Raw genomic sequence first — 14,200 nt, 5'->3', positions numbered from 1 at the left:
TTGCATGGCTTGATCCAGAAAAAATAAGATTTAAAAACTTTAGAAGCTTCTATGTGCAGAATATAATTTCTGTCCCAAGAGGCTTCTGAAATTATGTATTTCTCATTGATAAAACACTGATAAAATAATTCAAACACCATATACTACAAAGGCTGACATGGGTTATTAAAACTGAGGTATTGAACGGGAAAACATGGATCTGTACTATATTTTATACAGGTCCTCTAGATTTTTACAGGGGAACTTCCAAAATTACCATCAAATCCTAAAATATATCTGAGCTTGTACAATTAACATCAACATTTTGTTCAGTAGCATTACAGTGACAGCAAACAAGGAATTATGTCACAAAATTTTCTGCCTGGAGAATTTTTTACAGGAAGTTTCCATGACACAATACTCATTCTTTACAGCATCAGCATTGCATTTAAGAGGGATGTGCAAGATCCCAAACGCACCCTTTCTTTTGGAGTTTAGGGATAAACAAAACAAAAAAGTTATGGAACTTTATTTTCATATATGATAACTAGGGCAAGATTACAATATATATACATTGTTTTCATTATGTAAATGCATTGTTTTCATTATGTACAACAATATATATATTGTACATAATGAAAACAATGCACTTACAATGTATGGTTTTGATAATTAGAAAAACAATTGGATAATAGAGTGAGCTTTCTTTTTTCATCATAAGAGATAATTTTGTAATTGTATTGACAGTATATTTGCTGCAAAAGAAATCAAGTTTTTATTTCTTTCCCTTTTGGCACATTTTACTTTTTTCCTTTTCTCTCTTTTTTTCTGCTTTTTCTTTTTAGTTTTTATGTTTTTTGTAAAACATTTAAAATAAATTTTAAGATGCACAACAATCATAGAAAAGCTTACTTTGAGCCATTTTCAATTGTCTGGAAGATACTGCAGAAAGAAAATACTGTGTCTCTCTCTGGGGTTTTTAAAACTGTTATTTATTTGTTTGTAAAAATTATTAGTTTTGAAGGATGGCGATTAAGAAACAACTCATTTCTCTATAACACAAGCTTATTATTTTCTATCCATTTAGGAACATTGAAAATATCTGCTTTCCTTCTTAAATTAATCTGAGATACATTATGTAATCAATCTACTAAATAAAGCAAAGAAAAAACGTGTAAATTTTCTGTTTATTTCTGTGTTGAAAGTAACAGTGAAAGTATGTAGACAGCAATACATTTACTTTTTTCTGAGCTTTATAGAAAGAGGTAATTTGCTAAATCCAGGTTTTAGAGAAAACAATTCAAACAAAAAAAAAGCTTTTGCAAGTACTTTACACAATGAAACAATATATACTTGATTTTTATTTAACATAACATTTATACAACATTTTTCATATATAATACAAACTAATATAACAATACGTTATGTTGTTATATTATCTTCAAACAAATTATTTGCAGATATCCAATTATAATCCCTGTCGCCAGCTTGGGACAGCCCTATCAATGTAAAAATAGATTAGTATCTTGCAAATACATTAATCATATAAAACCACATTAATAATATAAATATTTAAACATAAGGTAATTTAAGATGTACATTAATCATATAAAATATTTCAATTTTCTCACCTATGAGGAATATACAACACTGGCCCTGTACCTACAGGTCCAATTTCTTTTGTTCGTTCTTCCCAAACTTTTGTAGGTCTGAATAACCTGCATGGATCCCGAGTTACATTAATGTGAACCTGTTAATAGTGAAAACACAGAAAAAATAATTGAAGGCAACTGCAAATACAAATGAATTAAACAATAAAGAGTAAGAAGTAAACTTGCACAGCACTGTATTTTCATTATTGCAGACCCCAAAATACTATTAGTTTGGATTACAGACCCAGCAATTTATTATGCATCTGATTCTTGTTGAATACTTAGAACAAAGATACAAATCAAGAATGATGACTACTAACAGAAAAGAAGTCAAATGGGACCAGAAAGTAATTACAGAGTGGTACCAAACCTGATAGAACCAAGACCTCTAGAAATACAAAAATTAAATTTCAGTCCACCAAGATTATTACTCCAACATTTTAGAATTATCAGCCTATGGATCATGATTAGATGCTATGTTTCCATTACTATTACTAATAATTAAAATGTCAACTAAAAGATACTCCTTTGGTCTTTTCAGCTGCCAAAAAAGGGAGTGGGGAAAAACAGTGCATTCCTTAAGTGCCTAGATAATTACCCTGGCAGCCCAAAGTTGTCGGAGCACAAGAATTTTACTGGAGAGCATGATTGATGACTCTTGGGGATGGATGTGTCCCACTGAAGAATACACATCCAGGGGGTGGGGGGAAGACCAGGGTCAAGGGGAAAATAAATGATATAATTTAGTATTGGCTGCATCCAGTCAACACCAACATGGCCACTTCTAATAAATCAATTTTCTTTCCTCTGAGATGCGGTTAGGGACTTATGATTTGAACGGGGGTGGGTTTGTTGGAGTCCTGACATAAAATTTAATAAAAATAATATATATTTACATATTGTTTAATATTTAAAGTTCGATTGAAAACAATTTTGCACAAAGTAGCTTTACTGAATTCTATGGGGCTTACTAATTACCATATTTTTTGCACTATAATACACCCCAAACTATATGACACACCTAGCTTTTGGGGAGGAAAACAAGAAAAAAAATCTGCCTCTGCCTCCCAGCAATTTGCCTTTTTGCAGCAAACAGCATGGTCAACTTCAGCACAGCCTGATTTAGCATGAGCAACTGATTGGCAGTTGGATCTGCCTCCCAGAATACCACCTATCAGCTGTTTCAGGCTGTGGGGATCTCTGCTGCCCAACACTGTCATCAATGCCCATCACCTCCACCTATTGCCGCCTCCACGTGCATCCCATTTTCAGCCCATTTCAAGTGGCGGGGATTGAAAATGGGGTGCACAGTGGCCGAAAATGGGACACGCGGAGGCAGAGATGGCGATGGGCAGCAGCGATCCCCGCAGTCTGGAACAGCTGATCCGCAGTATTCCAGGAGGCCAATCCCACCGCCTATCAGCTGCTCATACTAAATCAGGCTGTGCTGAAACTGACCAGGCTGTTTGCTCAAGGAGGCAAATTTCTGGGAGGCAGAGATCGAAGAGTGGGGACCCGCAGGCGGGCGGGACTTCAGCAACATCTACTCTGTAAGACGCACACACATTTCCACCTGTTTTTTGGGGGTGGGGGGGTGGGTCTTAAAGTGCAAAAAATACGGTAGATACAAGGCATTAAACTAAAGTCTGAGTCAACAATCCTAAAACACTTAGAAGAAACACCAAATAAATCCATTAGGAAGTACTGTTGATTCATTATCTCTACAGTTTTAATTTAAATTTAATTTCTAGAGAAGAGAAGGCAATTAGATAAGAACCCGTTTTATTTTTAAAATGACCTTATGCAGTTTGCACACCTAACTGAGTTACTCTCAACTCAATTTCTTTTCTACTTTCTTTCATCCTAACCTATTTACAACTTTTCCCCTTGCTTCTGTATGGGCGACTAAATTCCAGTTTCAAGATGTTATATAATGACATTTCAATAAACCATCATATGTGATAATTTTTAAATGCCAAAGTTCTTTTAAGTCAGAGGTACTTCTGAGAAATGTACATGGGACTGAGGTATATAACATATTAAATTCTTACCTTCTTTTTCAGCTTAGACAATCTTTTTTCTTTTTCAATCTTTTCATCTTCCTTTGCCTGCTTTTCTAGAACCTTCAGCTCAAGTTTATGCAGATCCTGAATAAAATAAATGAAATATTGTACACTTTCTCTGTCTCTCTCCCCCTCTCCCCCTCCCACCAGGAAGTCTTGTTTGAGATAAGCCACCATATAAATTGAATAAATAAAATAAACAAATAAGAAAACTTTTAGAAATAGTTTGTCATTTTAACAGCTTAATTGTCAGTCCTAACTGTGACCACTAAACAGGAACACAGGGATGCCCAAGCCAAGAGTTGCAAAAACCTGCTTTGGAGACCTTTCTGCAGGCAGGGAGATATAAAGATCAAATATTGGTTAATGGATTGTTAAATTTTTAAATTGGATTTTTTTCAAGTCCAAATTTAAAGCAAGTGCTTGATAAAAACTGAACGCAATTGGAATATACAGTATTAACAATAACCTCACTATAGTCTTTGCTAATGCTAATACTGGGATGAGATATTAGTGAACAGCCTAATATCTGTCTAAAAGTACAAGTCAAACATGGTCAATGAATAAGAAATTTGAGATGTAGGCAAGCAAGGGGCGTTTGATTAAAAATACAAGGAGGGTCTAAATATGAAATTCAATTAGGAAGTGAAGCAAATAAAGGACCACATTTTTGCCTTATATGGACTTGAGAAATATGTTTCTAATCTCCTTGAAGATAATAAAACAAAGGTAATTGGTAAAGGTAATATATCTTTTGATATAATTTGTTCTCCGAAGGGAGGTTGGCTGCTCTCCTTATGGCCTTCTGAAGAAGAGTGAAGAATTGTTCTTTCAGAACACCTTTAGAGGTTGCTTGGCTATTGTTCTCAGAAGTGAGATGATTAGTTTTATTGCTATTGTTATATCATCATGATATATATGCTATTTTGTTATTCTGTAATATTTTGTATTTTATCCAGAATTGGCAAATACCACTCTTACGGATAAATAAACTGTAGCCTATTCTGACATTTTCAAACAATATAGTATATTGTTTGATAACAGCATGTAGAAGATCCTTATTTTGCTTTAAGGAAATACTGGGGAGACAATTGCAACAAGCATTTGTTTTTCATAATCACTGTCTCATCAATTCAATTCTTGATTACCCCTATCAAATGGTTATTTTAAGCCTGTATATATAATTCTTTTATAAATAATTCTTAAGATTTGCCATTTTTAATGGAAACAATTATATCCAGATGAGACACAATAATTGAATTTCAATGTACATCACAAAGAAGCTTCATACAATAACAGAATTATCATTCTCATATGAAAACACAAAGAAACCTGAAATAAATATGGAAGAGATAAACAAGACTACTCACTCGTTCTTGGAATTTAACAATTTCTTCTGCTGCAGTTCTTTTCTTCTCTTCCCTTTCAGCTTCCTCTCTTTTTTCTTTTTCAAATCTCAGCAACTCTTCTTGTTCCTTTTTCTCTCTACTATAATCTTCCAACAATAACTTCATTTGAAGTTGCCGCTGATGTTCTCTCTGCTTTTTTTTCTCCTTCTCTTCTTCCTCTTTTAACTGAGCTTCCTGTTTTGCTGCAGTTGCAAGTGCTTTGTCTTTCTTCCATGCTTCAAGCTCTGCTAATCGTTTTTTCCTCTCCTCTTCAGTTTTCTGCTTCTGAGTTTCTTCACGCTCACGTTGAATATCAGTGGACACTTCCTCAGGATTCTCTTTCTGGACTAATATTTTACTCTTTTCTCGTTTCTTCATCTTCCATTTTTTAATGGCCTAGAGGATTAGAATAAAATGAATAAAATAATTCATAAATAAATAAATTTATCATGCTATTTCTAATCATCTAAAGGATAACAGGACCTAAGATGTACAATGGGTGTCTTCATGATTCTGAAGAGATGTTAAAAATCTGTTTGACAACTGTGAGAAACAAATTACTATACTAGGATGGGTTTTGGGATGATCTACAAGAGCTTTTCTGGTCTTATAACTATTAGTCATAAGTCAAGGACTACCTTATTATGATTAGGAAATAACAACTAAACGACTGTAATACTTTGTTAGATTATTTAATGCTTTCACATTTCAATGGAACAGATTTCCATAGCCTTATTAGATGTGCGTCTTAAATGCAGAATTATGCATTCTGATTAAAGTTGAATAAATTCCAGTTTGTATGACTATCACCAAACCTGGAGAATAGAGAAACAATGAACAACTAGGTGAATGTTTGTTGGTGAGGAAATTATAGGCTCTAAGAATTTTTAAAAAGGGACACAGAATAATAAAAAGAGACAGAAGGAGAATGAAGTGGTGTAGTCTAATATAGAACCCAAAGAAGAACAATCTATTTTTCCCAACTACAGATAGTCCTCGAGTTACAAACACAATTGAGCCCAAACTTTATGTTTGTAACACAGTTGTTAAGTGAATCTGGCTTCCCCACTGACTTTGCTTGTCAGAAGATCGCAAAAGACGATCACCCAGAATACTGCAACCATCATAAATATGAACCAGTTGCCAAATATTCGAATTTTGATCACATGACCATGGGGGTGCTGCAATGGTCATAAGTATGAAAATCAGTGATAAGTTACTTTTTTCTGTGCTGTTGTAACTTTGAACAATCACTAAATGAATTGCTAGAAGTTGAGGACTACCTGTACAATATTCATGGTTATTGCAACAGTACTTCAACATGTTCTCATGTTCCAAAGCACTGAACATTATCAGCTATACTTACTACATCATGTAAACATTCTTCTTAAATCCAATTTCTAGCATAACAATTAGTAGTATGGAATTTATAATTCTACCACATCTAAAGGGTACCAGGTAAGGGAATATTGATGAAAATGGAAAGCATTTACATGCTCGGATAACTAACTAACTATTGGTTAAGAAAAAAATAATTGCATAGATCAGTTCTAGTATACATTGGCACTATTAAATTTATGGACAAATGAACTGGCAAAATTATCTCACCTCCTTTTTCTGTGACTCTAAAATTAGAAATTCTTTATGCCATTTCTCATGTGATTGAACGTCTTCCTTTGTTCTATCAGGGAGGTATTCAAGGGTTTCAGTGATGTATGATGGTTTCCCTTTATGTTTTCTCCAAATTTTTAGGAAGATTTGATGATCACATTGATCCCAACCTCCTTGCCTTCCTCCAGTTTGCTGAAGAAATCTTTCAAGCTCAATGACTTCTTCAGGAAATTGATTTTGGACTTCCTTATGTACTGGAAATACACACTGCTTGAAAATTCTTGCAGCTGAAGTTCCTACAGCCCACATCTCAATTTTTCTTTCTAAGGCACTGATCTCATTTGTAGCAGCATTCTCCTCTCTCAGAAGTTCATCATAACTAAAATTTTAAAAAATATAAAAAAATAATCTAACATAAAATAAAAAATAATGTGACTAAATCTGTGCTTAAGTTTCATGAACAGCTTGTAAAAGTTGTATTAACTGAACAAGTATACAAAGCAGTGTGATGTGATATCATTTTGCTGCTCATACCACATGGTACTCAGAAAATCCAAATGGGGTTTTGCATGTATATATTTAGAAGAAATCTTTAAATCCTGACACTGGTAGCAAACCTCAGAAATTTTCTTCAGAGATCTTTAAATCATAAATATATAATAAAATGTAAATATGATTCTTACAAAGGCCAAATACTGTATTGCCTTAAATAATTAAACACAAAGTAAAATACATATTTAAAATTAAAACATTTGGGTTAACTTTTAATTCACTATTTTTTATACATTAGAAATATAAATCAAAGATAAAAATAATATAGCACACTTCAGCACATTAAAGACTTTTCTTTTACATTCCTAACACAACACACACACACTTTTATACCAATAGTGCAAATTGGTCAAAATTATTGTCCCTTCCTTATTATATAAGTTAGATTGAAAGAAAAGTAGTGTGGCCATGGCCGCCAGACAAGCTCATAACAAAAAGAATGTTAAACAAACATTTCTGTATGAACTGCTCAATCAGCTAAAAAGCACATTATGTGGCAAAGAGAATGTCTTCTACAGGCATTATTAGCCTTGACTTCCCTTTTTACTTGACTCGAGAACATAATTTTCTTTCCTGAAATTTAAAAAAAATGGAAGAGGAAGAAAAAAGAATATCATCCTCCATTGCTCCCTATGTCTAATGTGGACTTCTGGAAATAGCCAAGAAGATGCTGCTATATTCTGCAATCTAGCCATACATTTTAATTTTATTATTTAATTTATATGCTGAATTTTGATTTAAATGGAACACTCATGAAAATTTACAATTTGAAACATAAAAAATCCCTAGTGGCCAAAGGGAATTTAATCCTTGATTTTTATAAAGATGATAAAAGACAATATTTCATATCTTTAAAATGCACTTTACTATTTTATGGGTTATAACATATACAATATTACTAAATATATCTTCATTACATAAACACATTTAGCTTTTGAGAATAAACTGAATATTTAAAGTATTGATATTATATCAAATACTAAGAGTCAGGGTAGATTACAAATTGCTACAAGACTGCAAATTTAGAATTTACTTTCTACACACCATTTGTAGTTTGTACTTCAATGGTTTTTTTCTAACACTATCAAAGGGCTTTGGGGTTATTTATGCAGAAATGCTAATTTACTGGAAAACTGTTTTAATAAAGTTAGATTTGTATCTTTTTGTATTTTAATTAAAAGAACATAAATACATTTGTCGCTGCTCTTCTTTAAAAGAACTTATTGCTGCTTCAGCTTCTTCCATCATTTCTCTAAGCTTGTCAACAACTACAAAAGAGAGAGGAGATAATGTTTGCGTATCAAAACCGAGAAGTTCAAATGTATCACATAGTATAGAAAGGTAATGTATCTTAAATAATCCAATTTAAAAGTAAAAATATAATAAAAAAGAGAGGAGATTTGATATATGCAAGTGTGCTGTTCCCAAAATGTCTGTGTCAAGAACAGAAGCATAAACAGAAAATACATTAACAAAATCAAGTTACAATTATATGATCTTGATCTAGAACAGGGGGCTCAAATTTGTGGTATCACATCATCATGGGATGTATCACAACTTTTTCCCCCTTTGCTAAAACGGGGTTGGGTATGACCAGCGTGTGACACATCCAGCCTGCAGGCTACGAGTTTGAAACCCCTGATCTAGAATAAGATGATTTTAAAATTTGATAAAACTTCTTGTATCTTTAACAGTGAGACAGAAAAGAGAACTTTAGCAGCAGAGGCATCCCATAATCCTTCGCTAGAATTTCTTCATTTATACAACAATTCAAGCTGAAGGAGTCTAATTCCATTTTCTATCTAGTCACTTTGATTTGATCACAGATAAAGGGATAATTGCAGCTATTTTGATATTAATATAAAGTCACAATACACACTGTATATGTAAATATGCAAATGTCTAGGGTGATGTCATCCTTTATAATTTTTTAATAAGAGGTTATTTGCATTTTATAAGTTTGGGAAAGTGTGTTTGGTGTTGTGGCTAAGGCGCTGGCTTAGAAAGCAGAAAACTTAGTTCTTTGGATATGAAACTTGGCTTTGAGGCAGTCCTCCTCTCTCAGCCAGTTCACCCCTATTTGATTGTGAAGAAAATAGGAGGCAAGAGGTATGTACATTGCCTTGAGTTGAGCAATTAAAAAAGTGAAATAAAACAATAATGGTTATGCATATGAAAGCCAACAGCAACTAAAAAAACTGGCACATATGATTTTACACTGTTGTGTAAACAGTAGGTGGATAAAAATGCCAAATCTCGTCTGAAGATCTGGCTAACTGCGATGAACCATGATAGTGAAAATCAAGGTTGGAAGGTTATGGCATAAACTAGCCATAATGGTTCCAGTAGTTATCGGCATACAGGGTAATACACCCAAAAACCTTGGGAAGCATTTATAAAATCTGCATATTGGCAAAATTTCCATTAGTCAATTGCAAAAGGTCACACTGCTTGGATCCACACACATACTACACTGATACCTTACAATATCCTAAGTTCTTTGGAAGCACTCAATATGTATGAAGATCAAAGGAGTGGCAGCTGTGACTTCACATTTTTGTGAACGGATAGTAATTTCAACATGTTCCTTAGCAAGTGAACAGAAAACTATAAAGTCTGAAAGTTATCTTGCAACTAGCTGAAATGTGAAATTAAAAAAAACTTTTCTATTTTATAATTAAGAAATTGCAAAGTACTATTGCTAAAATACAGATAATTTATAGCACAATTATTCAAACTACTTTTAGCAATTTTGCTTGTATAACTAAAACATTAGCTGCTTACATTCTGGAGTTGGTTTCACATCTTTTAGCTGTCGCTGAAGTCCCTTAACAGCACTATGGATTCTAGTCAGTTTTTGTTGTATTTTTGCTTCTATGAAAAAAGTTCATAGCATTTTATTAGTATTTTTCCACTAGAAAATTATGTTGTTTTAATATCTTGCCCTCTTATAACTTTAAATTTGTTCACGTTCAAGTATCATAAAAATGCACAAATGCCTAAAATAGTGTTCTCTACAATTCTTAAAATAAATGTTAAGAAATGAAGCAAGAAATTTTGAGATATTAAGAATTTGCTAAACAATTTTTGTAAGTCAGAACAGGAATGCATTATTTTACACACAGTCAGTCAACTTTTCTTTATTCAAATGTCACTCCAAAAAATCCCCCCCACCCCCACCCCCGGCTGACTCTTTCTATATGAAGGTCCTTGATTGGCAATGAATGAAAAAAGTAACATATCTCCCAAAACTGCTATTTTCTCTGCACAGGTAATGGATAATCTGGCCATGGCAACGTAAACTATTAGACAATTACTTTGAGGTATTATGGGTCTGGCTAATATTGTATAACTCCCAACAGGAAATCCATTGATTCAATTAATGAAGATTTCCTAATCCGAAATAGTAAGATACTATTCTAAAGGTCCGCTAGTCATCATACAAACTGCAGAGAAGCACATTAGGAAAACCTCAAAGCTGATCTGTTGTTTACATAACAATGAATCAAGAACATATTTTCATTTTTTTTCAAAATGGTTAATGGATAAAATATAAAATATCATTTTACTTTCTGTTTTTCGATTTTTAGTCAATTTGTGTTCGAGTTCTTCCAGTATGCAATATTCCATCGTAAAATCACTCTTCTTATTGAAAAGAACATTCTTATGCTTTTCAAGGTTCACAAGTCTAGGAAAGGGACAAGATTTCTTGAAGTATATATATGACGAGGGACAGAATACATACTACTATTAGATTGGTTTGATGCTAGAGCTTGATTTTATGAGCTGAGAGATTGATTGGCCCAAAGTGGCTTTCACCCAACTGGCTTTCATATCTGTTTGGAACGCCTGGGAGGAAAAATGGAAAAATTGGGGGAGACGGGAGTTTCCCATTTTTTCCCATTTTCTCCCCTCCTCCATTTTTCCCAAAGCCATTTGGGAAAAAATCCGTTTTTCCCCAGTTTTCTGGGGTTTTTTCCAGGCCTTCTAGCCTGGTGTCTTAAACCATTAGATCACACCAAGCTCTCTTTCAAACAAAGCATTCAAATAAAGCATATTAAATAAGTATTTTAATGGTCAGTAAATCCAATTTGTATATTAATATATACTAGTAAATAAATTTAAAAATAGTCTGCAACCACATCATTTTTATATGATATAAAACACCCCTTCATTTGCAGGCAAATTAGATATTAACAGGATTGGCCTCATAAAAACAGTAGTTGAAAGAAAACCATTCATCCCAAAGTATAGCACATAAAGGAGATGCCTGTGACATATAAACATCATAAATCCAATAATCCACAAAATAATCCTAATAAAATATTTGAAAATATAATTTCAAAATAAATTAAATGTAAATTAAAACAGCCATGTAAACAAGCAATAGATAAATAAATACATTATTTCCAGAAAGGAGAGAATTATTCAAAATTAAATTTAGGATGAAAACTATTGTTCCTTAAAAATAAAATGAATTATTTATTCATTGGACCTATTCCTGCCACAATCAAAGGCAGTTTATGATACATCTTTGAAAATGTCCAAGGCTTCATATACCAAACCAAAAATAAAACATAATAAACTCAATCAACTCACTCCTCTCCCCAAAACATACAGACTGAAGACTTCCATACCCCAACAATTTGCTGCTATGAGAAGGGTGGCCAAATACATTATTTAAATAAATAAGCAAAATAGCAGTTTTTAATAGCATATAAAACTGATCACATTTCCAAGGGAAGACTATTCCAGGCCATAGGTACACCAATGGAAAACTATCTCTGTAAGTCTATATTCCACTCTCTTTGCAGATGTACGGATTCACTAGTAGGTACCTTTTGAACCACAAGGAGGACAAATTATGAAAATAAATGCTTGTGAAACTATACAAGCGACCTTAAAGGTTGATATAGTTACTTACACTGAATAAAAATATAAATAATTTCAAACATTTTCTCTTTCTTACAATACCTGACCATTTTTTAAATACTTTATTTTTACTTTTTTCCTATGTCTTGTTTTAGAGAAGTTATACCATTATAGAATTTAAACTTACTGATTTTTTAGTTTATTGCCTGTTCTTATAAATTCAATTTTCTTAACTTGATCAGTTTTGGTCTTCCAACTCTGAAAATGTTGAAGAGCATCTGGAGCACTAAAACAGCTGCCATTCTATGCAAAACACAATTTTAAAAATCATTATAATCAAATATAGTAGTACATTTTCATTAAAGAGTGTTTAAAACATAAAGACAGGAGAAAGCTCAATTTAGACTTAAAACTACTTCAAACCTCATCTTAATTTTGTTCATTTTAATAACATGGTAAAATAGTAAAGGCAATTCTTCAGGTCCCTTCCAAAGCTAAAATGTTTTGATATTTTATTACCTTAACAAGCTTCAAAATTCTACAGCAGATGACATTGAATACTTGAATGTTGGATTTGACAATAAAGCAGTAGAAAATTGAGATTTCCCCCCCAAACCAGAGAATATTCGCGGGAGGGGGGCATTTAGCCAAAAGGACACCCCATTTGCACAACAGGAAGATAGTAATATTTTCTCTGCAATTAAACAGTACAAAGAGTTCCATGATTTACAGTTTATCTAAAAGACAGATACATCAAACATCCAATTACTCTTCCCATTTATCTGTGTTTCCTTGACATGCATTTTGCAATACTGTCTGGAATTGGAGCAACAGCAAATGATAGAGGGCCCTGGCAGTTGAGACCAGGAGACAAATGCAGCCTTCAGAAGAAAATCTGACAGAGCATCCCAGCTTTACTGTCGGGAGAAAAAAGTAGCTTCTGCCTCCTGACTGTTGAGGGAGGGGTGAGCAAGCATCCATCACACACATAAATATGAAGTATAGACAGATATAAGACACCAAAAGCTGGACTGATCTTTAAATGTAATATTTAGAAGCAAAACTTTCAGCTTCAGATCACTGGTTGAAGGGATAGCAACTTTTCATAACGAACCATGGTTTCATAACTGCAGAAATTTGTATAAAGATTTTGGCTTCTGCAAGCTCGAATGTATGGGGCTTATCCCTCTCCGTTTTCTCCTATACAGAACTTCAACTTCTGGTCCGATTCAGTTAGGAATAGGCTCTCCTCCGCTCCCTTTAAAAGGACCAGGTTTTCTTGTCCATCTCCATGCCATGCCTCGGAAGAAATCGGCTATTGCCTGTGTGATACCGGACATTTCTGCTAAGATCCCCAGCTGCCCAGCTAAATCAATATGGATCTTCTAGCATAAGACTTCTCCTACTCGGAGCCTTCCAGAGGCGGCAAAAGATAACTGCCAGCACAGGAATTATAGCTCAGCTAACGTCCAGACCGGGTAACTTACTGGGGGACTGGGAGGGATGGGGAGTTTGATCTCTGCTCGATATATCCAGCCAAGTCACGATCCCCCGCCTCCCGTTGTGCAACTGGGGAGGAAGGCTTTAGTAGCGAAGCAGAGGTGGGCGAAATTACCTGTTGGTACCTGGTCCACCCCTCAAGCGCCGGCGTTGCTAGGGCGGCCATGTTCCAAGCCGAGAAATGAGGCGGGACAGCGCCGCGTCGGAGGGAGGTCCTTTCATTTCTATGGTTGACGTCAGGCCGCTACGATTAAGAGCGGGGCGAGTGGGCAACGGTTGGAGGCGTAGCCGGTTTGTCTTAGACGCTTTTTATAGGGGCTGCTCCTGGGAGTCAGTAGAGAAATTCAGATCGTTAATCTAGTTGTAAAATTAACAATATTCTAAATTTCGTATACTTCATTAAAAAAGTTTGTCCTACTCCGTTTGTATTCTATGTGGATTAAAAAAAGTATGTTTTTAAAGTTCGTTTTGAGTCAGATCAAACTTAATTAACCCATTTATTAAAACTGGTCAAACCCCACTTTCCTAAAATGAAAACAAGTTGGGGGCAATAAAAGCAATTAAATAAGATTATTGTAATAAA

At 34.0% G+C, this 14,200-nt stretch overlaps 1 protein-coding gene across 2 annotated transcripts; it reads right to left on the bottom strand.

The window, feature by feature from the left end:
• Window positions 1–951: 951 nt before the first annotated feature.
• Window positions 952–13,845, bottom strand: CCDC112 (coiled-coil domain containing 112). 2 transcript variants are annotated; one of them, XM_087926935.1, is made up of 10 exons: window positions 13,605–13,845; window positions 12,305–12,420; window positions 10,815–10,933; window positions 10,030–10,119; window positions 8,438–8,513; window positions 6,691–7,072; window positions 5,065–5,478; window positions 3,683–3,778; window positions 1,611–1,729; window positions 952–1,478 (listed from the first exon to the last, which is right to left on the bottom strand). In XM_087926935.1, exons 3-10 carry the CDS (start codon window positions 10,873–10,875, stop codon window positions 1,448–1,450), a joined length of 1,269 nt encoding a protein of 422 aa, XP_087783061.1. In that variant the 5' UTR covers window positions 10,876–10,933; window positions 12,305–12,420; window positions 13,605–13,845; the 3' UTR covers window positions 952–1,447. The 2 variants fall into 2 exon arrangements, with proteins under 2 accessions (XP_087783061.1, XP_026575912.2); XM_026720127.2 differs by having other exon boundaries at window positions 13,733–13,837.
• Between the last annotated feature and the right edge of the window lie 355 nt (window positions 13,846–14,200).

The sequence above is a fragment of the Pseudonaja textilis genome, chromosome 2 (assembly GCF_049901715.1).
Source record: "Pseudonaja textilis isolate UNSWEBS1 chromosome 2, rPseTex1.2, whole genome shotgun sequence".
Classification (NCBI taxonomy): domain Eukaryota; kingdom Metazoa; phylum Chordata; class Lepidosauria; order Squamata; family Elapidae; genus Pseudonaja; species Pseudonaja textilis.
This window is presented reverse-complemented; position numbering and strand designations above follow the sequence as displayed.